The sequence below is a fragment of the Wyeomyia smithii genome, chromosome 2, assembly GCF_029784165.1.
Source record: "Wyeomyia smithii strain HCP4-BCI-WySm-NY-G18 chromosome 2, ASM2978416v1, whole genome shotgun sequence".
Taxonomy (NCBI): Eukaryota; Metazoa; Arthropoda; class Insecta; order Diptera; family Culicidae; genus Wyeomyia; species Wyeomyia smithii.
The window spans coordinates 115423501-115451255 of record NC_073695.1 but is presented as its reverse complement, the minus strand read 5'-3'; the positions used below and the strand labels follow the sequence as shown (position 1 = coordinate 115451255).

Below are 27755 nucleotides of genomic sequence, written 5' to 3'. Positions count from 1 at the left end.
TTTCGTTTAATTTGCGTAAGCTGGATGAGCACCGATGACCTGGAAAGGGATTACAGCATTTGGGCTTGGTGTATTCCATTTTCACTTTATTCATCTTCACAAAATGCAAACTGTTACTAACACATCTGGAGTTGTGCAATCGTATTTATATACGAAAACAGATATTATAGGTAACCCAGTAGTTATTGGTTGCGTACTTTACAAACAGTTATTATTAGTAAACAAGTAGGTAGTGTTGCACGACAAACATATATTTTTATTAAACATTCGGCAAGGGAGAACGTGTAGGCAGGCTAAGGTTTAGCGCTTGAGTTATTTATCAAATCGTTTTGTTGTCAAAGAATGAATTGTATATTTTTGATCAAGCATTCCAATGAACGTATGGTTTTTGCTGGAGAACCATGGACAAATTAGGAAAAATGTGTATTTTCCGAATATTAATAATTTTTCGAGCTTAAATTAAAAATAACTCGAAAACCGATGCATTTAGAAAGTTTACTGCCAAGAGCTTTTTGATTTAAAATGACTCTCTGCATCTTTTAAAATCGTCAGAATACAAATATTTTGAAAAATGTTTAAATTAGAATTTTTATAAAAAAAATTAATCCACCATAAAAAATTATTTTTCATTTCTCCATCCTGGACTTTTTTTAAAAAGTTGTGTATTAACGTCAAGTTTCTTTAAAAAAAAAATAAAAAAAATTCAACTCTTTTTTTTTAAATTGAAATTTAATGTTTATTTTTAATTTTTTTTTTGTCAAAAAAAATTTGTTTTGTACAGTGTATATTTTTTTCATGGTGCATTTTTAATTCCCTACAACTCATTCTCAGACAGTTTTTCTATACAACCAACGGTTTGTGGGCTACAATGCTTCGAATAAAACCTATGCCAAAAGGCATACGCCCTTTTAGAATGTAACTCATGGGTGTGAAAAATCTCTCCATCTGTGAAAAATGCTCAGTTGGCTAAGCCAAATACGTGCGCAGTTTCATTCAAATCAAAAGTGGTCGATATTCGACCATAGGTCATTTGGCGCGATATTGCTCATTACGGGTTCCTTCGGGGCATCCAAGTTGTTCCGGAAGTGGCCAATGCAGCCTATATTAGGAAATGTGTCTTTTGTAAGATTCCTGATGAAAAGTCTTGAAGGTAGAAGTGTCGCACGCTTTATTTGATGCAAAAATGTAAATGTCCCCATTCCGGGTTCCTCTGGATCGTTTCGGGAGTGGCCAACGTAATCTGTATTTGAAAAATATGTCTTTTGGATGATTCCTGATGAAAAATCCTGAAGATAGAGGTGTTGCATGCTATATTTTGATGCAGGAATGTAAATTCTCCCACTACGGGTTCCTTCGGGGCCTCCAGGTCGTTCCGGAAGTGGCCAATGCAGCTTATATTCAGATATATGTCTTTTTAAAGATTCCTGATAAAAAATCCTGAAGATAGAGGTGTAACACGCTATATTTGGTGCAAAAACGTAAATGTCCCCTACTAAAGGTTTCTCTGAGGACTTCCGGATGAAAAATAGCCATTTCTCGATGAGTTCTTGGCCGATTCCGGATCTTGATGAACCAACCATTCGCTTCAGAAATGATTTTGTCATTTATGTCAATGATGCAAATAAGCATTTTAATCAGGTAACCCATTACCAAATCCATCCAAAAATTAGCAGGTTTGACATGCCTACCGGAACTCAGGAATATTTCCTATATCCGGTGACCTAGGCAAGATCTGAGGTCAGAAAATGAAATTTCAAAAGTTATCCAGTTCAATGGTGTTCGAATTATTAAAATCGAATAACATTTAGCAAAGCTATAGCATTGCAAATTTCATCAAAATTTTGCCTATCCTACTGATTTTGACTATCCCCTGTACATTACATTACATTTTCGCCCCTGGGACAACTTTAAACGAGGATTTGAATCGAATATTTCTACATCGGAATTGGTTATTGTCATATAGACTTCATCATGGTCAGAATTTGTGTTAGAACGACTCCTACACATTAAAAAGAAGCAGGAGGCAATAAATACCCGTACACACACCGAGTTATAGTTAAAGTTATGCAAGAGCAGGGCCTCCCCGATATAAATTTTTGGCCTCAGTTTTGGCACAGACAAACAGACGAGCCACTCGATGACGATTTCTTTGTCCAGAAAAATAAATATTGTTTTGAAGTTTTGTTTATTAGACAGTAATGCCACTGATGTTGCTAAAAACAAACGTACACACTTATTAGCAAATGTTCACGCCGATGTTCACAGCTGTTAAGAAACAAAAGATGCTTATCCGGGTAATTAAGTAAGATTTCGCAGGTCTATTTTGGCTTAAACCAACAACCAGGTTTTCCATAACAGAGAGCCAATTGGCTCACAGATTTTCAAGTTGATGTTTTTTTCAAAAAAGGTTAAACAAATGAAGCTGGAGAAAGTGGCCACCCTGTATATTATTACTTTGGTCGCATGATCAAGGATGGGAGAAATCGTTCAAGTGATAATTAATCAGTAGTCCAAACTTTCTCTGTCGCTTTCGATAGTTTCTAAAGGATATGGGTGAAAAATTTTCACTCGCGATTACTTTGATTTGTTTGTTTCGTTTCGCGCTTTCGATTTGTTTTCACACGTGTAGATAGGTACCGTGCTGGACCGAAATCCGTACATCTAAGCACATGATAATCTTCGACGGTCAACATAAAATCAAGAAATCACATATTGCTTTAAACTGTCATGTTTACTTATAAGTCTACTTATATTTTATCACTACTTTCAAGCAAAATGATTAAAATCACTCTGAAACTCGAAAAAATCATGTTTTAATAGAACATGTTTCGAATCGAAATCCGTACACAGTTTTTTGTCTGAATCAAAACCCGTACATTTTTGAATCGAAATCCGCACACACGCGATATAGACTGGATTAGAGTCCATTAGAGTATTAGAGTACATAAATGAACATCTTTTATTTATAATTTATCTTTAAATTTACGAATAAATATATTTTGAGGATCAATTTGTTCCTAAAGTTTCACACGGTTTTCTTATTTTTTTATATCAGCTGAAATAGTGCAATTTTTCGTAGCGTTTCGTAGTAACCGGAACGCCGGAACCTCTCGAAGGTTCCCGGTACGACTTTCCCTTGCGCACCTCAGTCACAGCTCCTTCGAAATTGTTTGCCGTATATTTATACTTGTTTTCTTCCATTATATGCTGAAAACAAGAAGAAAGTTCAACAATATATGCATGATACACACGCTGTACGGGTTTCGATTCAAGCAATTAACAAGGATCAAAATCCGTACGGCACAGTTTTTGTTGAATAAATACAATTTACACTTTTCACCAAACAATATACAGCTCGAAAATGACGAAGACTTACCTTTTCCATCAATTTCAAAAAGATTCACAGAGTAAAACACGTATATCCCACTTGAAAAATGTTTTCATCTGAAGAACGTTTTCTTAATAAATTTTCTAACGATACAGCGAAATGACAACTGAAACCGATACACGATTGATTTTTTATTTTTATTTCATGGCCTACTGACGCATAGTTTAATTTAACAGAAGGCCAACAGCTCAACGGACATATACATGTAACTATCATATGAATTTTTATTTTTATAATGCTACAAATTGAAGAAAAACGTCAAGGTGTACGGATTTCGATACTGTACGGGTTTCGATCCAGCACGGTACAACAAGCGCAAACCGAGAAGCTAATTTTCTTCTTTTGAAATAATTAAGCAAGAATGAAAGCTGGATATTCTACGGGGTGTTGTCTTCTAGAAATAGGAAATTAGATACTGGTAGTGTAGCCGGGGTGCATAAAACAGATTTCCAGAAAGCATGTATTCGAGTATGTATATTACATGCAAGCTTTCATGTAATATAGGGTAGTGAACGGCTTCGGCAGTGGTTTTCTTCGGCAGGTTCCTGCATAAGATTGCTGTAGAAAACCTGCTGAAAAAAACCACTGACGAATCCGTTTGCAGGGTGGCCACTCAAAATCCGAAATAAAATGCCCGGTTTTCCCCGGTTCGTTCAACTATTTTTCCCGGTTAATTGTACTTCTAAATTCTGTAGTTTTCCATACAGCTAAGGATCAAAATAGCGTGACTTTCGATTTACATCCCAAAATCTGATCTGACTGCTCCTTCTTCTTTGTCTTCAACAATTCAACATATCGGCTATGTGGAATGGGAGCGTAATGGATCAACGACTTGGTGATATCAATTTCGTCTCCTCCACCGACATCCTGTACTGCATCGTGCATCAAGCGCTGCGCTAAAAGTTTTTCCCCTTTTAGATTCATGACTACGCACTCCTAGCTCACGGAGAAACCTCGCTCCAACGTGGTATTACCATGCGTTTGAATCAAAATCTTCTTAATAAACACTGTCAAGTTAGGAAAGTTCTTGCCTGAACCAGCTATCAGATCTCTACAAAAAGTATCAAGGCGCTTCTCGCTACGGCGGTAGGAAGTCAGCAATGTCTTTATCGAATGCATACTCAATAGTTGTGATTATTTTGGCGACATCTATCAGCTACATTTCTCGCGAGATTATCTTTGTGAACCGTTTGCTCTATGCAAAATTCGAGCCATTTAAATGCTACTTCCGGGGAGCTTACCATGGTCAAGTAACAAGTTAGCTTCCAAGAAGAAGATGAATAAAAACACAACTGTAAGAAATGAGTTGAATAAACTGTCAGCCGGGGTGAGATTGTGCCATCCAATCCGTGACTTGTCAACCATCTTTTCCGGGTCAGAAGACTAGTCTTTCTTGGTTAAGGAGTCGAGGAAACCTATTCAAGAAATTTTGGTCTTGTGATCGCCATGTGATCGCGCACGATAGGACCCGTTGTTAAAACCAACAGCAGCAAATGAACACACAAACGGAACGGTGATATAAAATAAAACAATAGCTGCTGTCGGTAGCATGACCAGCCGCCAGCGGCGGTGGCTGCGAGTGAACTGACTAGAATTAGTTTATTGTGTGTTTCTTCTGATCGTCTTGATATACAATAATGAGATTTGATCACCGGCTGGGGAGCTGCGACAAACTGCGTTCTGCCGCAACATAGTCCCCCCCAAAACCGAAAGTTTTCAAATTCGGTTCACAATTGAATATCCATCGGGTTGGCTGAATATTGCGTTAAAGATGATGATTGATTATGGTATATCCCGACCTGACTCCGGATGATCTTTCCGCTGAACACTTGCTGGGTTGAGTACACTCTCGGATGCTGTAAGCCTCGATGCCGTAGAGCCATCCTACTACTGCGCTGAATCCGAGACCAGTGAATCCAGGAGCTGAATGTATCATGCTAAGCGGTTACGAATCGCCCACACCGGCATAGCTCCGCTGGGGGAATTATTGCTAAGCGGCTGCGCAATCGCCTGTACCGGCAAAAGCTGAAGTGCCAAGAAATTATATTCGAAGCCAGTTACAAACAATGCCGCACTCTCGTTGAGTCGGCCATTGTTATCGATTTTGCCGGGAACTTCCACAATTCGATTACCGAAATTTCACACGCGTTCTACTAGCGCACAGTTTAAACGCAGGTAATGAAGTCGCGGCTAGTATCAGTGTTCAGGCTGGTATCCTGGTCACGGCACCAAATATGATCGCGCACGATAGGACCCGTTGTTAAAACCAACAGCAGCAAACGAACACACAAACGGAACGGTGATATAAAATAAAACAATAGCTGCTGTCGGTAGCATGACCAGCCGCCAGCGGCGGTGGCTGCGAGTGAACTGACTAGAATTAGTTTATTGTGTGTTTCTTCTGATCGTCTTGATATACAATAATGAGATTTGATCACCGGCTGGGGAGCTGCGACAAACTGCGTTCTGCCGCAACACCATGAGATGGCTGACAAATAATGGGTTTGTATGGCACAGTCTCACCCCGGCTCGTAATGTTCTGGGAAATTCCCGGTTTTTTCTCGGTTCCAAACGATTCCAGGTTTTTTCCCGGTTCTCCCGGTTTTCCCGGTTGGGTGGCCACCCTGCGTTTGCTACCCTACATGAAGTACATGCAAGATTGAGATTTGAATTGCCTCATAGTTTGGAGGTTTTAACCAAGAAATACATTAGAGAATTACCGAGAGACTAGTTTGATACTTTCTATACTTTATGAATCCAATTTTATACTATTGTGAGACAAATCTTTAGAGTATGGCTTTATTTTATGTCGTTGATTCAATGTTGAATGTATTGCCTAAGTTGCAGCTTAAAATTATTGAATTGAAAAAAAATCGGTGAGAGAATTTTCGTCTTCAGGAAGCGAAAATTTTCAGTATTGATTCTCCTGAAATTATCATTAAGATTAGATTCTTTTTCATTTCCGTAACTAAGCAGCCGTATCATTGTTGATAAATGGAAATTAACAAAACGATTCCATGCGACAAAAAATCGGAAGTGATTCTCCGAGTGAGTGATTTTTTCCATCCTTGCGCATGATTACTACTGCATTTCCGAATTGTTTGAATGTTTAGTTTCCGGATTTGCATCATAAAAGGTTCCCGCTGGTCTCGAGGTATGTTGCTGGCCTAAAAAGCCAGTCGTCGGAGGTTTGAATCCAGTTCGACGAAGAGACATTTCCCGATCTGAAGAGCATGACTAAAATATTACAAAATTATATCAACAGTAGATTTGAATATTATATTCTGATACGATTTTGTATTTTCCCGCAAGCTTCTGACAACAAAATTGTATCTGAAAGAGTTATAATAACATATCCTGAAATGAAGTTGTTCTGGAACAAGTCTAACAAATTTGTCGTCTCAATCAAAACCAGTTATATCTAACAATTTTTGTTATAAAATTGTTCTATATACTACCTTATTTGGTTAGAAAGCTGATATGTTCGTAACAAAGTTTGATATGAGTTTGACACCAGTAGAATCATTTTTGTTATAATTTTCGTTATTTTAACACCTAACGGGACCAAATTGAAAACGCAACCTGAAAGGTTTTACTCGTAACAAGCTAACAGCTTCTGTTACTTTTTTGTTTTCTCTTTCTGATCGGGTTAGTATCATAGTGCTAACCGCGCAATTGTATTGTACAATATAACGGTGGGCTGCGAAATCTGTGTCAAATAAAAACACAAGGTTAAAATTCGAAACGGAATGTACCTGGGATTTGCTTCCGCATCACATAAAAGCAGCACACTGGCAACTACTTTTTTGATCGCTTCGAAAAAATAACTTGGGATGAGAAAGCCTTTCTTTTTCAGGATATTTTCTTGAATTCTGTCGGGCGTCCTCATTTGTGATGTCATTTCCTGTAGCACAACAGATACTCCTTCCAACCTCGTCTGATAATTTGAACGAGAAATCAAAAAAGAGACTTTTAGGTGAAAAATACACCATTTTAGAAGAAAAAAGAGACTTTAGAGACCTTTCGTTAAAGAAAGAGACTTTTTAGAGACTAGCTTCAAAATAGAGACCTAGTCTCTAAATAGAGACCTGCTACCAGCCCTGAAACATGCATATGCAAATATAATGAAATAAATATGCTTCAAATACATCACGCAAAAATCCAGATGACTACTTCTGGTTACCGGAGTACATTATAAAATGGCGAAATTTTGCCTAATCCGGGTATTTCGATGGCGAAGATGCCGACTTCATCCATTATGAGTATTGCGGAAGCGGTACACCCAGAGGCCAGAAATCAACTTAGGACGCCATTTTAAATTTCTAGATACATAGTAGCTTCCGGTTTCTGGAAAACAACCTTAAAGGGACAAACATTTCCCAATGTTTTTCAGGAACATTATTCCGGGCTCGAAAGCCAGGAGTAAACTCCATATTTCACTTTGAAACCCGATTTTGCAGCTTTCGGTTTCTGGAAAACATCCACACGTACACACCCACACACAAATGCAGAAAATGCTCGTTTCGTCGAACTGAGTCGAGTAGTATATGACATTCGACCATTTGGATCACTTTTCTACCTTTTAATTAGCCAGTGATCGTTAGGAGAAAGCCAATATGTTTACTTTCATTATGTGATTTCACATTTTTATAAACAACGGACAAAGTTACAATCCGATTACAATGAAATTCAATAGCAACCTATGGGGCAACTAGACCTTTCATTTGACACTAATTTTGTGAAAATCGGTTCAGCCATCTCTGAGAAAAATGAGTGAGTTTAAACAACCTCAGGATAAATTTTCTTTACATAACTTTTGAACCATATGTTCAATCATAACGAAATTTTAAAGTTAAGAGTTTTGGAGACAGCCAGATCATCTGAAATCAGTTTTATTGAAATCGGTTATGTGGTTTCTGAGATATTGATGTTTCGTGATTTTTACATTTTGATACATAACCTCCAAACTAAAAATCCGATTACAATGAAATTCAATAGCAACCTATGGCGCAACTAGACCTTTCATTTGCAATAAATTTTATGAAAATCGGTTCAGCCATCTCTGAGAAAAGTGAGTGAGAAAAAAAGTTGCACATACACACACACACACACACACACACACACACATACACACATACATACATACATACAGAAAATGAACAGTTCGTCGGAAGGGGTCGAGTGATATATGACATTCGGCCATTGGGACCACTTTTATACCTTTGGTTTTTCCAGTGATTGCTATACCTTTCTAGGAGAAAGGCAAAAACATTTAAAACATGCCGCGTAAGAAACGATTTTTTCGGGAATTCCGCGTAGAGAAACCGCGTAAATTCCGAAATCGACAAAAAAAAAACTACGTAAATTTCGAACACCGCGTACAAAAAGACTTTAGTGTATTTCACTATCTCATTGTAAAGCATTTTGTACTAATAGCGATAACTGTTTTGCGATTTCAATTTATCTTTTCAAATAGTTAATTCGAGAAAATCACGAGTTGAGGGTCCTGAGAGGTCTGGAAACCACGAAAAAAAGGAGTTTTAACTTGTTTTTTTGCAAAGCTTATGTTTCTGCGATCATCGTGATGTTTCTGAGCTTCCGACTACCGAAAGACGAACTTGATTATTTGGTTAGCAGCTGCTTGACAACGTGCCTTCAATTTTTTTCGCTAACACAACACAGTGTATGTGTCGGGTTTAACCCATTCCCGGCGGGTGATGCCATATGGTATCACCTGACATATAAATTTTGATAACAGTTTAACAACTATATTTGAAATTTCTAACAATTAAAAGTAGTTTGTGCCGATTGAATGTCATTTTTCGGTGTAAAAACTGATTTCTGTCCGCGGGGATAGGGTTAATATTTATTAAACCCGTAGCTAACCCCCGCCCGAAAATTTGATTTTCGTGAAGCTCGTACCCGAAGCTGTGAAATCCGAAATCGAGATTTCATGTTTGGGGTCGATTTTTCACACCAATTTTACACCTAACCCGAAGCATTGTACCTATCTCGAAAGGTATTAAAATTTAGAGATTCTTACAATTGTATGGTATAAGGTAAAGTAACCAGATAATTAGACTTTGAACGCAGAACAACAATTTAATTCTGTGATAATCAAAAATTACACGTGCATTAGAGTGCTAATGAAATGTATTAAAAAAATTGACCTTCGATTATCGTTTAGCGGTAGGGCTCAAAAGTTTCGTTTTCTCGAAAAAAGTCCCCATGCAAAATTTCAGCTCGATCGGACATCGGGAACACGTGCCTCAGAGTGGTCAAATGTTCAACTTTTTAATGCACAGTTCATGATATTGTCGATATCGATTTTTTTTATGCCAAATGTCTTAGAAATGCATGAAACGTCCAGATCTGGTGTTCACTCGAAAAAAAATTACAAAAAAATCGAGTTTTTGAGACTTCTGGGAAAACTTTTAAGTTGGGAGACTTGAAACTCTGACGTGCCACAAAGCACGTGTTCCCGTGTTCGATCGAGCTGAAATTTGGCATGGGGACTCTATTCGAGAAGACGAAACTTTTGACCCCTACCGCAAAACGAAAGTAGATTTTTTTATGCCGTTGGCCCCAAGCCCTACACATGGGTGGAGGACTTGGCGGTGATTCGTCAAGCGTATTTCCAAACACAAAGCTTAATTATAAAAATAATATTATAAATAACATTATAATAATAACAGAATAGTAACAATTTATTAAGATCAACACAATAATTGAATTCGCTTGTTTTTTTTTTCTTTTTTTCTGATTACGCTTGACTTATCACACCGCCGGTCTTATTTTTTTTAATCAATTAGCATTTATTTGACACGGCACAATACATATTTATGTTTTACGGAGCCAATTATTTCTAGTGTCTTACTTTATAAAGTATCTTATAAACTAAGAGCAAATTTTTTATCCTCGCTGCCGACTAGGAGCTAAAATTAAATCTAATTAAATCATGTTAACATGTTGTTTCTGATCAGTGGTTCTATGTTTTTGTTCGTTGGTGTTCAAATAGCCATATGGTGTGTGTCACTGAGCCACGATATCACGGAAGGTCTCGGGTTCTCGGTCCTGACGAATTCGTGTGGGGTTCAGATGATAATTCCAAAATCGAGGGTCCAACGTATTCTTGTCTTTTTGTTGAATGTAGACGGAAGGGAGTGGGACTAGACTGGGGCATGGATGGTTTTCAGGAAAACGCATATGAGGGACATGTAGGGAAAGTCACGGCTCGCCAAGACATCACGAACAGGAACAGCTGGTAGTCCACCTCCAGCCCGAAGGGAATCTATCAATTTAGACCTGGCGTCACGATGTACAGGACATGACCAAACAATATGCTCTATGTCGTGATAACTTTCACCACAGGCACAGATACCGCTTTCGCTGAGGCCAATACGACGGAGATGCGCGTCAAATTTATAGTGATTGGACATAGGCCGAGACATCATGCAAATGCAATCTCGACCTACATCCAACCCCTTGAACCACGGGTTCGTCGATACCTTGGGTATAATGGAATGTAACCACCTTCCCAGTTCCCCTTTGGTCCAAGAATTTTGCCAACTGATGATCGTATTCTGACGTACAAATGCGAAAAATTCATTGAAAGCAATTGGTCTTTCATAAATTTCACCGTTTGTTGCGCCCACCTTAGCCAAAGAGTCCGTTTTCTCATTGCCCGGTATCGAGCAGTGCGAAGGGACCCACACTAAGGTAATCTGAAGTGATTTTTCGGATAAAGCACTCAGATGTTCCCGTATTTTCCCCAAGAAATACGGAGAGTGCTTAACATCCTTTATCGATCGGAGAGCCTCAATAGAACTGAGACTGTCCGTAAAGATGAAGTAATGGTCCGTGGACATTTTTTCGATAATCCCTAGGGTGTATTGAATTGCAGCTAATTCTGCGACGTAAACTGATGCAGGATTATCGAGCTTATGGGAGACGGTTAAATTGTTATACCGAAGCCAGTGGACCCATTATCGCAGTTGATGTTTCGATATTTATTATTAAAAATTTTGGAGATCCGCTGCACGCGTAAATGATCCGGGATTCCACGAGATTCTTCTATCATGGAAGTGTCGAAAAACGCAGTGGGATCAGAAGTATTAGATAAGCTGACACGATTTGGAATATACGAGGAAGGATCAATATTCTGGGACTTGTGATTGAAATACAATGTCATGAAACGGGTTTGGGAATTCAATTCGACTAGCCTTTCAAAACTGTCAATCACAGGACGGTTCAAAACCTCACATTTGATAAGAATACGAGAAGATAGACTCCAAAAGCGGTCTTTTAACGGAAGAACCCCAGCCAGAACTTCCAAACTCATCGACCCATACTGCATGCAACCTAAGGCGATACGCAAACAACGATATTGAATTCGCTCCAGTTTGATCAAATGTGTGTTTGCTGCGGAGCGGAAGCAGAAACACCCGTACTCAATTACAGGCAATATCGTTGTTTGGTAAAGCCTTATGAGGTCTCCTGGGTGGGCTCCCCACCACGATCCGGTTATTGTACGAAGAAAATTCACTCTTTGTTGACATTTTTTCATCAGATACCTAATGTGACAACCCCAGGTGCCTTTAGAGTCGAACCAGACACCAAGATACTTATGCACCAAAACCTGAGAGATCGTTGTACCCATTAATTGTGATTGGAGCTGAGCAGGTTCATGCTTCCTAGAAAAAAATACAATCTCAGTCTTCTCCGGAGAGAATTCGATACCTAGCTTAAAAGCCCAAGCGGACAAATTGTCCAAAGTATCTTGCAATGGTCCTTGCAAATCGGCAGCTCTGGATCCTGTAACAGAAACCACGCTGTCGTCCGCAAGTTGTCTTATCGTGCATGAATTTGCCAGACATTCGTCGATTAAGCATGAGCACTGGGGAAGACCCATGTAGCTGATGCAAAAAGTTGCCAAATCGCCATGCGTACAATGCATGTGCTTTTCGGACAACAAATGGTGCAAAAAATTGTTTAAAATTGGAGAAAATCCTTGTCGGTGAAGTTTACCCGAAAGAATGTCAATAGAAACGGAATCAAAAGCCCCCTTAATGTCCAAGAACGCAGACGCCATTTGTTCTTTGCGAGCATACGCCAGCTGATTTTCTGTTGAAAGCAATGCAAGACAATCATTCGTCCTTTTGGCACGGCGGAAGCCAAACTGAGTATCTGACAGTAGACCATTCGATTCGACCCAGTGGTCTACACGACGGAGTATCATTTTTTCCATCAATTTCCGGATACAGGATAGCATTGCAATCTGCCTATAAGAGTTGTGATCAGATGCTGGTTCTGATGGTTTTTGGATGGCGATCATCTTCACTTGCCTCCAATCCTGCGGTGCAATGTTTTGCTCCAGAAACTTATTGAACAAGTTCAATAAGCGCCTCTTGGCAGTGCCGCGTAGATTCTTCAACAAGTTGAATTTGATTCTATCGAACCCAGGCGCGTTATTGTTGCAGGACAGGAGGGCAACTGAAAATTCTGCCATCGTAAAAGGTGATTCTATCGCGTCCTGGCCCGGAGACGTATCGCGAACAAAGTTTTGCGCAGGGACAGAGTCCGGACATACTTTTCTGGCAAAATCAAATATCCACCGACTTGAAGACTCCTCGCTTTCGTTGACCGTTAAACGATTTCGCATTCTTCGGGCTGTGTTCCAAAGAGTGCTTATCGATGGCTCCTTCGATGTTTCGTTTACAAACCGACGCCAATACCCGCGTTTCTTTGCTCGGACCAAGCTTTTAAACTTGGTTTCAAGCTCCGAATACCGTATATATTCCTTGGCATCACCTATGTCCCGAAAAGCTAAATACGCGTCGGATCTCTTCGTGTAGACATCAGAGCACTCTTTGTCTCACCATAAAGTGGGAGGCCGTTCTTTGATCGTTACGCCGGGATATTTCTTCGTCTAGGCTTGCAAAGCGGCGTCGAGAATCAAGCCCGCGAGAAGGTTGTATTCTTCAAGTGGTGGATGATGTTGATGTTGAATTGACTCAACAGCTTCTGAAACCATCCTCTCGTTTAACTTCCAATCGATATTCCGTGTGAGGTCATACGGAATATCAACTGGCCGCATGCGAGTTGACCCGTTAGTAATTGAAATAAGAATAGGCAAATGGTCGCTACCGTGGGGATCGAGGATTACCTTTCATGCGCAATCCAACCGTAGCGACGTCGAACATAAGGAGAGATCCAAAGCACTTGGACGTGCTGGAGGTTTAAGGACACGTGTCATTTCACCGTTGTTTAAAATTGTCATGTCGAAGTCATCGCAAAGGTTATAGATCAAAAAGGAGCGGTTATCATTTGAAGAAGAACCCCAAGCCACGCCATAAGAGTTTAAGTCTCCCAAAATCAAACGTGGCGAGGGGAGAAGTTCTATTACATCAAAGAGCATCCGTTGCCCAATCTGTGCTCTGGGGGGAATATACATTGAGGCAATACAAAGCTCTTTACCTTGTATTGTCATTTGACAAGCGACAACTTCAATGCCTGGAATCGAGGGGAGGTTAATACGATAGAAAGAATAGCACTCTTAATCCCTAGAAGTACTTCTCCATATGGGGTGTCTCGATCAAGGTGAATAATGTTAAAATCATGGAAGTTGAAATCAATGTTTGAAGTAAGCCAAGTTTCACAAAGGGAAAATGCATCGCATTTGTATTTATTAATCAAAACTTTGAAAGAATCAATTTTCGGAATAATACTTCTATAATTCCACTGTACGACAGAGATAGAGTCCTTCATTGCGGCAGATGAATTAGCCATCGAAGGATACAATCGCTGCTAGGAGGGGCCATTTGGCAGTCAACTGCTCCAAAAATAATCTAACTGTTGGGAGGAATGCTGTAAGAAAAAATTCAATCGGATCGGGTACATTGAAAGTTTCAAACATCCAGGCCACAATGTCTGTAAAATTCACCAATCCAGCATTTGATTCATCAACTGGATGTGGAAGAGGAACAACTGGGGTTTTAGATGTTCCTGAGAGTACTGGGAACTCCTTCTGGGACTTTAAATTTCCAAGCCCAGGTGAAGTTTGCTTCGGTTTTCCGCAGCACTTTTAGTTTTGGTTGTACTTTTCTTTCCACTTTTGGAAATCCTAGGACCTTTTCTGGGAAGTTTAGGTGAGGAAAGATTTTTTCTCTTTCTAGACTTCCCAGGATTGGCATAAGGTGTTCCCGTAGGTGGATCGTCCGAGTCGGTTTCATCTGAAGACAAGAGATCAAAGGGGTTCACTGTTATGGTAGAAGTGGTCCTGGTCTCTTTGAGCATATCAGTGTAAGAGCGCTTCGAACGCTCTTTGAGAGACCGTTTTAATTTGTCCTTGCGTTGTATGTACACCGCGCACGTGGAGAGCTCATGCTGATTCTCCCCACAGTGGATGCATTTTTCAGCATTTCCATTGCAAGAATCCTCAGCATGGTTTTCCCCACATTTACCGCACCGTGCCTTACTGCAGCAGTAGGCGGCAGTGTGACCTAACTGCTCGCAATGAGTGCAGTTCATTACACGGGGTACATACAGCCGCACAGGCAGACGAACTCGATGAATCGAAACGTGGGTAGGAAGCGCGGATCCGGAGAATGTGACACGATACGAGTCTGACGGAGTATACGTTTTCTTACCTCCTACGAGTGATACTGACCGCAGTTGTTTCACATCAAGTACTTTTACCTCAGGTAGGCTGCTGTTCTTGAAACAACCCACAGCATCCTTCAAGAGGCACTCGACGGACAGACTCAAATCGGTCACAACACCGTCGATCTCCACATCTCGCGCGGGAACGTACATGCGATACTCCCTCGTAAAAGCTCCAAACAAGCTATGGCCTGTTTCAAGTCATTCACCACGACACGGAGCTTGTTTGGCCTGACTTTCGAAATTTCAGTCACTGCATTGAAATGTGACGTCAGGTCCTTCGAAATTTAAATTATGTTCAGTGATTTCAAAGGGCCTACAACACTATCAAAGGGCCTGTCTTTTGGTCCGGGTAAAGCCTAACACGTGGAGAAGGTGAAGATATTCGGAGGAAGAGGAGGTAGGAGGGACAGGGTCAGGAGGGCTCGGAGACGGAGGATCGGGGGATGGGGTATCCACATCCATTGCGCTTAAGTTAGCGCACTGGCACACTGGACAAGAAACACGTACCTTCTCTTCTTTGTTTTGAAGTTTTTGTTGTCTTCAACAGCAAAATCACCGAATCCTACGGTGCTGGAGCGAGCAGCTTCGCAGCGACACAGCTATACAATAGGATGACCTTCGAGGCGGATTATCGGATTATCTGCAGCAGCACAGCATCAGGCAAGCAATGCCTTTTCTTTGTTGTTTTATTCACACGCGGTGTTTATAGCGAGAAGATCACAAAACGCGTCCGTTAGTGCCGAACGTTCGGTACAGAATGACCGCCGATCTAAGTTTCGCATGACCTAACAAAAATAAATACTGTCGGGGTCTGTAGGGCTTAATAGAGGTTTATACTAACCCTAAAACCACTAATAAAACCTCGTGACTAACGTCCATCCATTGCACTCATAGATATAATGTAGCATTACTAATCCTTCCAACTTCTCTGACAACTGCTACTACTATTACTCTCGTTATTATTATTCTGCTATATATACATGTGTGTATTAGGGTGTCCCAAAAAAAAATCCATGTTGAAAAAGTCAAGGTGCTCAGCCCTAAATTGAAAGATAATGTTATTTATAGCATTTTTGTAGAACATTTCGACTTTCTAAAAAATTGTTTTCAGGTTGCCCAAACGTGATTTATGAAAAAATGACTTTTTTCAGCTACAAACCCACTCTTTTGCACTTTTTTCAATTCTGTTCGATTCCTAAATTTTTCCATATATTTTTTTATTTTTGTGGGATTGTTTTTGAATATTTTGCATGGTTCAGTTCAGCATTGCATTCAGTTTTTTGACTCCCAGAGCCCATTTAACATCACAAAAAAAATATTTTTTCGAATAATTTTTAGATAAAACCCTACAAAACACAAATGAAAAAAAAATTTTGATCAAGAACTGAAATTTTCATTGCAAAGCGGGATTTACGACGAAAGTTTACATGCAAAAAGATACTCGATATCTTATCGTGGAGCTGAGATATTGGCATTTTTGTATGTGATGGGAAACTATGCATTTTAAAAAATATGTTGAATAACTGTTTTATTTTGGGAGATAAAAAATAACAATGTTCAGAAAACAAATGCATTTTTAGATGGCTGATAACTTACTAGAAGGTTTTAAAAATTCGGAAAAATTTGCGAAAAAAGTTAGAACGGAAATTGTGATTTTCAGTGCCTTCTATTTGAAAACTCAATGTTGCTCGTAATATATAAGAGATAGAAACATGATGTCTTCGGTAAAGTTTCTTGTTTTAAAATAACCTAAAACTTTGTCGAAGACACCGTGCGTCTATCTTATTCTGATTAAAAAGTAAATTTTTTATCTCACTCATAGGTGGATTGATCACCCATCTTTCTACATTAAAAGATGCATTTTAGAATATCCTGACACTCCTCCGAACATACCTTATGGCTATAATCATCATTTGAATCCCTATTATGAAATTATACGCACAAACGGCAAAATAAAACACTGTGCAGATATTGAGCTTTAGTGGTATTTTTGACAAAATGCATAGTTTTCCATCACATGTATAAACGCCAATATCTCAGCCCCCCGATAAGATATCAAGGATCTTTTTTCATGTAAATTTTCGTCTTGAATCCCGCTTTGCAGTAAAAATCTCAGTTCTTTATCAAAAAAATTTTTCTATGTGTTTTGAAGGGTTTTATCTGAAATTTATGAGAAAAATTCACTTTTTTGTGATGTTCAATGGGCTCTGGAAGTCAAATAATTGAATGCGATGCTGAACCAAACCATGCAAAATATTCAAAACAACCCCACAAAAAATAAATAACATATGGAAAAATTTAGGAATCGAACAGAATTGAAAAAAGTCCAAAAGAGTGGGTTTGTAGCTGAAAAAAGTCGTTTTTTCATAAATCACGTTTGGGCAACTTGAAAACAATTTTTCAGAAAGTCGAAATGTTCTACAAAAATGCTATAAATAACATTATCTTTCAATTTAGGGCTGAGCACCTTGACTTTTTCAACATCAATTTTTTTGGGACAGCCTAGTGTGTATGCATATGTGTTTTCACTCGTATGTTTTATTTTTTTCTCATTCAGCTGTTTTAACTGCGCGAATTTATTTGTTCCCAGTGTCAATCCCAGTTGCGATCTAATGGCAATTTCATTTTTCCACCCAGCCCACCCACTTTCGCTTGATTTGATTTTGACCCAGTATTAACACGGCGCGTAAATTCGTAAATTTGTCACTTTCAATCCACCGCCGCATGTGCTTAGTTCATAAACAATTATCTGGCATCTCTATCTTACTTGCGTTCTAAATCGTGATGCCGTTTCTTTATTCTTGGGTAGATTTGCACTGACCCAGTGGAATAAAAAAACGCCATAACTGCTGTCAGAACGATTCTTTTTCGCTTTGATTCGACCCATTATTGCGCAGTTGGCACCCTAAAAGATAGTTGCGCAGCGTATTTCGATTCAGTTTTGGCACACCAATACATGAGCTTTGAATGTAGGCAACTGCCTAGCAACTCTTTAGCTTACGTCGTGAGTCGCAGTATCGTTTCATTATTCCAGGTGTTGGCACTGACCCAGTGGAGTGGATAACTTCGCTATCAGTTATACGTTTTTGGTAAAATGAATTTTATTGGGTGGTGGTATATGTTGGCAGTCTGAATGTGGATGTATGTGACAGTACTTCACGGCTTTCTCGTGAACCACTCCGATTTTTTTTTTTTTTGCGGTTGCGAGATAAAATATTTATAGATCAATGAGAACGACCAAAAGAACCATGGCAAGCAAAGCAGTAACGCACACGGACTTGCATGGGACATGTCGAAAGGCGCGACCGAGGACAGAATGGGAGGACGGCATGAATGAGAGCAACAGACGCAACGACCAGTGACACGAGTAAGACCGTTGGCATTAGTATCGATGTGGTGAGTAAGGTGATATGAACCGGTGACAACAGGTACGTTCTCCATTTACAACACATAATTGCCGTTGAAAGCTTCAGTCCAGAGTAAATTCGCTCACATGTGCTCTTTTGATTGCCAGTGACCAGTTCGTCAGACTGAATTGCTCCTGGAGGTTTTGACATTATAACCTGGGCCTAGTGTAGAAGTAATTCGCTTACAGCGACCAGCTAGACAACCCACCCGAAGAAGAAGAAGAAGATATATGCCATTGGCCATTGGAAAATTTTCTAAGACCCAGAAAGTTGGCACTCTAATGTGCATTGTATGAAAAAAAAATGACCATTGAAGTGCGTTCAGCAATGGGGTTCAAAAGTTTCGTTTTCTTGAACAATTTTTTCATACATAAGTTCAGCTCAATCGAACTTCGAGAAGTGTTGCCTCGAACCGGTCAAAGTTTCACTTTCTTGACTGATGAAGTTCATGAATATATACCAAACATATAGAATTTTTTTGCATGTAAATGTTTTAGAAATGCATAAAACGTCGAGATCTGGTGTTATCTAAAAATAGAACAAATTTCGACTAATACCGGCTCTCTGCAACTTAAAAATTTTTGAGCAGGAAAACTCTCCATTGGCCCCAGTTCAAGTCCAAGAAAGTCAATTTTTTTTTCATTTTTTTGGAGATAATACCAGATCCCGACGTTCCATTTATTTTCAAGATATTTGGCATAAAGAAACTCCATACCGACAACCGTCTCAGTGAAAATAAGTAACATCTGGTGGTTTTGTTTGCTGAAGAAGAGTTTCAATCATTGAATGCATAAAATGATACATGAGAAATATATAATTTTCACCTTGAAAACAATCAGCAAAACCTTACCCTGGTTCTATGCTACACATTTCCATTCAAAACTCGACCTTCAATTTGTTTAGTGTATAAGACAATTGCGGGGCTAGAGCGCTACTATTCTACTGACACCAATAATGTCTCCCGAGCCGAGACTCGTACATGCTTGTTGGGCCAGCATCATACCACAAGGACAGCTGGGAGGACACAATGAATTCTTCCAAAAAAAAATGTTAGTTTTGAAACCGGTTAGAAAAAATATATCGATATGTACCTATGTTGTCTTTTTTTAGTGAAAAGCTTTTGCACTATCAAAACAAACAAAACGTTTGTAGGTAGGTACCTTACTTCAAATTTTTGTATAAGTTTGAAATTGGAGTAAGATACAAGATGAAATCTTGAAGCCGAACGGAATACATAGCAATCAAACAGGTGAAATATGTTTACATTTATAAAGCTACATCAAAAGCTGCTAACCTCAAATTGCTGCATTTCGTACCGGTTGTAGTGTTCTCACTTACCCAAGAATATGTACATCCTTGGTACGCCGGACTTCTCTTCCGCTAGTTTAAATGCTTTTGTCCAGGGCTTTGAACCATCCTTCAGCGATGCCTCGATCGATGTCCGTATTTCTTCGATTTTATTGGCCATGTTAATGTTGTTTCGTAGATCAATAATGCACGCGGCTTACTGTTAAAATTAAAAAAAAGCAAATGCCTAATGAAAATTGTTCTACTATTAACACAACTAAACAGATGATTTTAGAAGAAAAGCTAGATTTTCACATAAAAATTATTTTTAGGTTTGACAAAAAAAAAATTTGTGCGAGATGACTCGCACGTAGTTTAAAAAAAAAATGCTACCTACTCAAAAAGCAAACAAGTGTAGGAAACTCTTATCTGTGAATCACTGGATTGGCACGACTAAAGACATAATTTCATCAGAAGTTTACTTACTTTTTCGTTGCGATATTAGTAATCACAGTTTAATAAATGGCTAATGATTTGTTTGAGTCACGATACGTCGCGATAAAAAATGGTGAATAAATGACAACGATGACAGCAGGTTAAGCAAGCGTTCCTATTTTGTCAATTTCGTAAAGGTGAATAAGCTAAACAAGTAGGGTTGTAGGGATGGGAAACCTATCGATAATTATCGATAGTATCGATAGCGGCCGGCTATCGATAGAATCGTTAAGCTTTCAGCGTTATCGATAGTTATTGATATTTTCCTCTCATTGGCACTCATACTCCACAATGATGCCAGGACTGAAAAAATAAAATTGGCTTTGCCATTGTTGAAAGACTTCGATGCTTGTTTGCTCTCACACGAAATCCTGTTTAAAATTGTTAGAAAATTGACAGATAATCATTTTCGCTCACTCTAACTTGTGCGGACAACGACGTGATTTCGCATGAGTGCGAATTATGTGTGTGAATAAACTTTTAAATATTGTTTCTGTCCACAACGGAAGCAACACTTTGTTGTTTTTCTTTAGCTGGTTCTAGCTGTCAAACTATCGATAATTATCGATAGCTATCGATGACAGTAGGAAATTTATCGATAGTTATCGATAGCCATTTTAGTCGATGTTTCCCATCCCTATAGGGTTGTTGATATTTTATCGATATTTGATATTATCGATATTTACTCGTCACAATATCAATATTTTTGACCGATATTGGCGCATTTGGTATTATCGATATTTCGATATTGCGACTCGATATTGCTGTCCGATATTCTCGGTTGCCATCAGGGGAGTGCTACCGGCAAAATTTTGCCTACCGATCATAAATTCATCATGGCATCAAAATTAAATTTAAAATGCTTACACACAATATAAGATATTCATTAAAAGTGCACATTATACTGAAAACAAACGTTAAGCAGGGTGACACTCAAAACTCGAAATTAAATTCCCGGTTTTTTTCCCGGTTTTTCCCGGTTCGTTCAAATATTTTTGTCGGTTATTTGTACTTCAGAATTATGCATTTTTTCATACAGTTAAGGGTTAAAAAAGCGTGACTGTCGATTTACATCCCATTATCGAATTACATTCTAATATAGTCACTTTTTAAGCGTGTTCAGGCTTATTATAATCCAGAAATATTGTTGCAGAAATTCGAAAAATGTGACGGACGTCATCTTTTTCAAGAGGATAACGTTTGCGGTAAAAAAAATGGTACCCCGCCACGTCAAAAACGGACATCGTGCGGCCATTTGTAGACGCCTGGTATGCCGTTCCGGCATCTACAATATCTTGACACAATTGGACAACAATCAAAGCATCGGAACAAAGCCCAGTTCTGGACGGCCAACGACCCTGAACGACAAGAAGCTTCAAAGGATGCTGAAGAGGGAAACCGAGGGAAAAGTGGCTAAATTACTGCGTGCACTTGGTCGGGAGGTTGGTGCATGCGGTAAAACAGTGAAAAAGTTGTTGGAAAACATGGGCATACATGTCAGGAAGCAGCAGTCCCGTCCACTGGTGCTAGTCTCGGAGCTGCAGGCAATGACGCAGCGACAGAGGTTTAAGATGGTCAAGTCGATTTCCCTGGCAAATCGCGATGTGACAGTGGTGATGGACGACGAGACCTTTCTAACCCTAGATGACAACGATTAGTAGGGCACTTTGTATTTTACCTCCCCTACGAAGAAAGTGAGCACCGAGGTGAAGTATATTTCACAGACCAAGTTCCCCAAGAAGGTGCGGCTGTGGCTGACAATCAGCGAGAAAGGGATGTCAATGTTGCTCTTCTTTTGCTCCGGGCTGGCCGTGAACGAGGAAATTTCCAGTACGAAGTGCCTGCCAGAAGTTGTGTCGTTTATCAAGAAATACCATAAGGGCGAAGACACGGTGTTCTGGCCAGATTTGGCGTCAGCCCACTACTCGAAGCGATCTTTGGAGGAGATGGAGAATTTCTGGGCAAACTTGAAGTGCAAGATCTATTCCAACAATTTTGTCGCGAAAACGGAGGAGGAATTAATAAAAAACACAGAAAAAGCTTGAAAACATGCCTGCACGCAGGTTTTCGTCCGCCATGGCGAATGTTCCGGTTAACTGCCGGAAGGCCGCTCGCAGGGGCGTAGAATTTTTAAAACTTATAAACAACGCATATAATACTCATTACCGGGGACTCCTAGGCCAAATTAAGTTTGTAGGAACCGTTTTTACCTCAACCACCGAAGATTCAATATATAAAAGAATTACACTTAAACACATTAGCTTCAAGAGCACGGGCCGTGGCATTCTTCTTTCTGGCTTCTTCATCTTGATCTGAATTCTCCTTCTTCTTTGTCTTCAACAATTCAATATATCGGCTATGTGAAACGCGAGCGTAATAGATTAACGACTTGGTGATATCAATTTCGTCTTCACCACCGGCATCCTGTACTGCATCGTACACCAATCGCTGGATCAAAATCTCCATAATAAACACGGTCAAGTTAGGACGTTTCTTGCCTAAATCAGCTATCAGATCTCTACAGAAAGTTTCAAGGCGTTTTTCACTACGGCGGTAGGAAGTCAGCAATGTCTCCGTCGAATGCATACCCAACAGTTGTGAGTATTCTTGGCGAAATCTGTCAACTACAGTTCCCGTGAGATTATCTTCGTGAACCATTTGCTCTAGGCAAAATTCGAGCCGTTTCACTGCTAATTCCGGGGAGCTTACCGTGGTCAAGTTAGTTTCCAAGAGAAAGATGAATAAAAACAAAACTGATATAAGCACTGTGAGAAATGAGTTGAATATACTGGCAGCCGGGGTGAGATTGTGCCATCCAGCCCGTGACCTGTCAGCCATCTCTTCCGGGTCAGAAGACCTTGGTCGTTTTCAAGAAAACTTATTCGAAGAATTTTAGTGATCGCCATGAGATAGCTGACAATCTCACCCCGGCTTGTAATATTCAGTGAAATTCCCGGTTTTTTCCCGGTTCCAAACAATTCCAGGTTTTTTCCCGGTTTTCTCGGTTGGGTGGCCACCCTGGTTAAGGCTGGGTTTTCCATTGATAAATATATTTATTCGAAAAAAGGTCAATAGAAATTAAAGGACGTTTACTCTATTTCAGCTATTTTGGGGCAAACCAACTAAAAAGTAGGTACCAGAATTGTTGGTATTAGAATCAATAAGTGCTAGATGGAAAATGTAAGCAGTTCGACAGAAATATGGTTGCCATTTTTCTTTTTTTATTGACAGCATGTATAGAGCGAATTTCCAGGTAGGATGCTTCAGTAACTGGCTGCTGATTAGTCAATGGATCAGTGACGATTAGGAGACGCGGCTCACGAAACGTCGGTTTAATCTGATTGGAAAATGCACCTTGCGTAAAGCGATCAGCAAACGGCCCGCTGTCCTAACGGACGAGATGAAATAGCAAACCCTTCGCCGGAATATGCAATACTAAAGCAGGTATTAGACGACGAAAATATTTGCTATTTTTGGTACGATTTTTATTTGCACAAAATAAAATCTGTATTAAAAAATAGCAAATATTTGCTTCGTCTAATACCTGCTTAAGGCATGAAACATGCTGAACACCAACGCGACCGATCGGGTGAGATTCTCGCTGTAGCTTAATGAACAACTCTACTCACGGCTGTTTATTTACCTTCGGCAAGAATCTCGCCCGATCGCTCACGTCGGCGTTCAGTTTGTTTCAGGCCTAACTAAAATCCAAGCAAAAAATATATGAAGGAAAATATCGATAAAATATCGATATCAACACGCAATATCGATTTCAATATCGATGCCGCTTTTAATATCGATAAAACGAATATCGATATTTTATTTTTAATATCGACAACCCTATAAACAAGCTATACCAAACCAGAGATGCCAGATTTTTCCGAAAAATGTCAGCTACTGCTTGAAAAAAAAATCTGCAGAAACTATAGAAAAACTGTGATTATCTGCGAAACAATAAAAATCTGTACACGGGCTATAAAAGTCAAATCTTCACAACCGCTATCCTTGTACCAAACTTTATTCATGACAGAGATGCTAGATGTTTTTGAAAAATATCTGAAACTGCTCGAAAAATCGAAAAAAAATAGCTAGATAACTATTATATTTAATTCATCAGCTAATTACATTCTTTGTCCTATGACTTACATTTTAAGCTATAAAGTAGGCAATGTATGAACATAGGCTGAGGGTGTGATTTAGACCACAGAGAACAGACGTTTATCTGCTTTTCAAAGGATGTATAAAAACTTGTAACCGTCATTTAACCGTGAGTGGTAATGCTTCCGTTATGTGTGACAAACCAAGCACTGATATCGATAAAATATCGATACAGCAATATTTATGCAGTGCAAAGGCACCACAAGACAGCAGTCGTTAGTGTATTATCACATACATAAGACATACGTAACACTCAGGAGGCAATCTTCTAAAAAAAAGTTGGTAAAATGAACTACTCGAATGGTACCATACCACATACATAAGACATACGTAACACTTAGGAAGAAATCTTTCAAAAAGATTGGTACAAAATGAACTACTCGAACGGTACCACACTCTGAATAAAATCACTGTTTGAGTTGTTTTCGAAGGCAGTGTACCTGCGCAGCCCTGCATTTGTCTCGTTCCCACTCGAAAAATGCTGCATTGATTTTGTAAACAACTTTTTGGCAGTTCCTTATGGGATTTTCTTTGGGGCTCGATGAAACCGAGAAAAAAATTCATTTTGTTCATTATTTGTCGAGCAGTTGGACAGGACGAGGTACGGAGTACTATGGGGCAACGTGTACCAGAAAAAATGCCAGTGTTACGTATGTCTTATGTATGTAGCGGCACTAGTGTACAAGTGATTTATAACGCAATTCTCTTTGAAAATTTACACAGAATTTTCGATCAATGTTGTTCTTGCTTGGACGTCTGTCTGTGGTGAAGCTTTCGTTATTTTGACAGTTCTATTTTTCGGAATCTCGGTAAGAGCTTTTTTAATTCAACGTAATCTCGGTTAAATGATGTCAAGCTTCCGAGATTAGGTATTTTAGTTTACTTAACTCGGAAATTTTCTGTTTTACGGATTTTTTCGGCAAACAAATTTACGGTATTCCGGTAAACACAGTCGGTTTCCGATTTCTCAGTAATTTTGTTACGGAACAACGGTAAACGAAAATGTTTTCAAGTAGTTCGGTATTTTACTCTACCGAGAAAACATTATGCAGTTAAGTGTGTAGCACCATCTGCTGCCGTGTTCGTGCTGCGTCTTGTATTTCAACATCAGCGCTAGCGTACATGCATGCGTCATATTAGGAACTACAAAATATGTATGAGATTGAATGACAGCGCCCCAGACGTTGTTATCGCGCGATGACGATTATTCGATTGAAAATTTGAAACGACCGTTTTTATGTGGCGATGGAGCTGGGTTCCAATGTTACGTCTGTTAGTCTATGATTAATCTGTGAACTGAAATTCAACCTTGACTCCATTCAAAACTAATGACGATGCCGGAGCCGGGTACACTGTTTTAGTATATGGGTGTTTGACAGTCACTTCTACCTCCTGTTAATGTGAAACCAAAATTTTGATTGGAAGGCAAATTTTTGACGTTTACACTCCCCTGGTACAGCTTCTTTTACCAAAAGTGAGTGATATCTTACTCAGTTTAAAGCAAAAAATATGAACAGTGCATTGCATATGTAAATAATAATGTCATTTATGCAAGTTTAGAAAAAGAGCAGTAATTTAAGATATTATTGATAGAGATCGTGAATAAAAATGTCCCAAACTTTAAATATAGACGGAAGTTTGCATGAAGGGGTACTCTCTACAACAAAATAGTTCCGAGAATATGTTTTCAATGCTTAAATTGTTTTAGGGTGGTCAAATTTTGCGAATGGCGCTTTGTTTCAGTATACTATGTAAAAAGCCGATTAGAATATACAATATTCGCGGAGGGAGAAAAAAACCAGGATTAATGGCTCAGCACACCAAAGGTATAGAACTGCTAAGAGATATGTGCAGAGCGCGGGTAAAAGGTTTAAAGATTGGATCAATGGAAATTGAATTCTATCCTGGAGAAATTGGCCAAGGAACGTTTATAGCTCATGTGCAAACAGCCGGTAGCGTTAGTCTGTTAATGCAAGCTGCGCTTCCAGTAGCAATTTTTGGAGCTGGACCAATTACGTTAGATCTCAAAGGAGGTACTAACGTAGATATGGCCCCGCAAGTGGATTTCATGACAGAGATATTTCGACCCAACATGGAAAAGTTTGGTGCCACGTTCGATTTTGATCTGCTTCGACGAGGTTATTTTCCAAGGGGAGGTGGACACTGCATAGTAAAAGTGAGAACGATCCGATCATTGAAATCTGTGACTTTGGTAGAGGTCGGATCAATTAGTCGCTGCTTCGGCTGGAGTTTTGTTTCCGGTGCCGTCCCAGTTAGAGTACATATTTGTAAATAAAAATATTTCAGAATAGGCAAATGTAATTTGACTTTTTAACAGGTTGCTAATCAGTTAGCTAGTGGAGCCAAGAATGAATTGATACACATTTGCAAGGAAAATATAGATATAGAAGAATATCAGGAAAGTGTGGATATAGCTACAGACAATTGTTCTGGAATTATGTGAGTACAAGTTAGAGAATCATTCTATTTTAATAGGTAAATATGGTACTATATCTTTTCATTTTTACGTTTCCGGAACAACAATTTTTAAGCTAAGACTGCGTAGATATCATTTAACCAATCGATGATTTAATTAAAATAAAGTACTGTTTGAATAAAAAAAAACACTACACAAGAAAGTTAACCATCTTTCCAGATTGGGCATCGAAACAAGCACTGGATCGATAATAGGAGGAGCAGCACTAGGCAATCGCCAAAAAGACTCTTTCTTGATAGGCCAAGAAGCCGCTAGCGCAATCACCTCTGCTTATAATTCACGAGCGTGTGTTGATCGCCATGTCCAGGACATGCTGGTCGTGCTAATGGCGCTTGCAGAAGGCCATAGCAGAATTAAAACGGAACCATTGACGTTACATACACAAACTGCAATTTATGTGGCAAAACTAATGACTAATGTGAGTTTTGTGAAGTCCAAATATCCTAACTGACCCACGCATATTTACAGGCCAAATTCACAATATCTGAGCAAGATGACGGCAGCTTTATTATAGACTGTATTGGAATTGGTATCAAGAATCAGTTTCACTAGTGAAATAGATAAAAAACTAATTTCTTAGCATGGAGTGAAGGATCACGAGTTTCTTGAAAGAAATAAAAAAGTATCATACCAAATGCTATAATGAAAGCTTTGTTGGGAACTGTTGATAGCGGCTGTATTTCAAGTGAGACATTACAAGTATCGACTAGAATTTGTTTTACTGGGGCCAAAGAAATCTAGGTCAATAACCTAATTTTCAGAGTCAAAGCTGCGGTATCACATAATTTCGAAAGCATATTTTTTTTGTAGAAAATCAAGTTTCTTCGTTATTCCACCTGCTGCTGAAGCTGCAAAATTG

At 39.2% G+C, this 27755-nt stretch overlaps 2 protein-coding genes across 4 annotated transcripts in view; one reads left to right on the top strand and one right to left on the bottom strand.

Annotated features, from left to right (window-relative positions):
- Positions 1 to 20394, bottom strand: part of LOC129721725 (receptor expression-enhancing protein 5) — a 36027-nt gene extending 15633 nt beyond the window's left edge. For 2 of the 3 annotated variants that reach the window (XR_008727453.1, XM_055674632.1), the window contains exons 1-2: positions 20233 to 20394; positions 19798 to 19966 (exon numbers count right to left, since the gene is read on the bottom strand). Coding sequence is in view for 2 of the 3 variants with exons in the window: in XM_055674632.1 (XP_055530607.1) it covers positions 19798 to 19927 (130 nt within the window). In the remaining variant the exon portion in view is untranslated. Of the gene's footprint in view, positions 1 to 19797; positions 19967 to 20143 lie in introns of all 3 variants that reach the window. The other variant, XM_055674633.1, reaches the window with a different exon arrangement.
- A 5496-nt stretch (positions 20395 to 25890) lies between these two features.
- Positions 25891 to 27531, top strand: LOC129721549 (RNA 3'-terminal phosphate cyclase). The gene is made up of 5 exons (XM_055674252.1): positions 25891 to 26049; positions 26108 to 26677; positions 26738 to 26859; positions 27056 to 27314; positions 27365 to 27531. The coding sequence occupies exons 1-5, from the start codon at positions 26008 to 26010 to the stop codon at positions 27446 to 27448; spliced, it is 1077 nt and encodes a 358-aa protein (XP_055530227.1). The 5' UTR covers positions 25891 to 26007; the 3' UTR covers positions 27449 to 27531.
- The last annotated feature ends 224 nt before the right edge of the window (positions 27532 to 27755 follow it).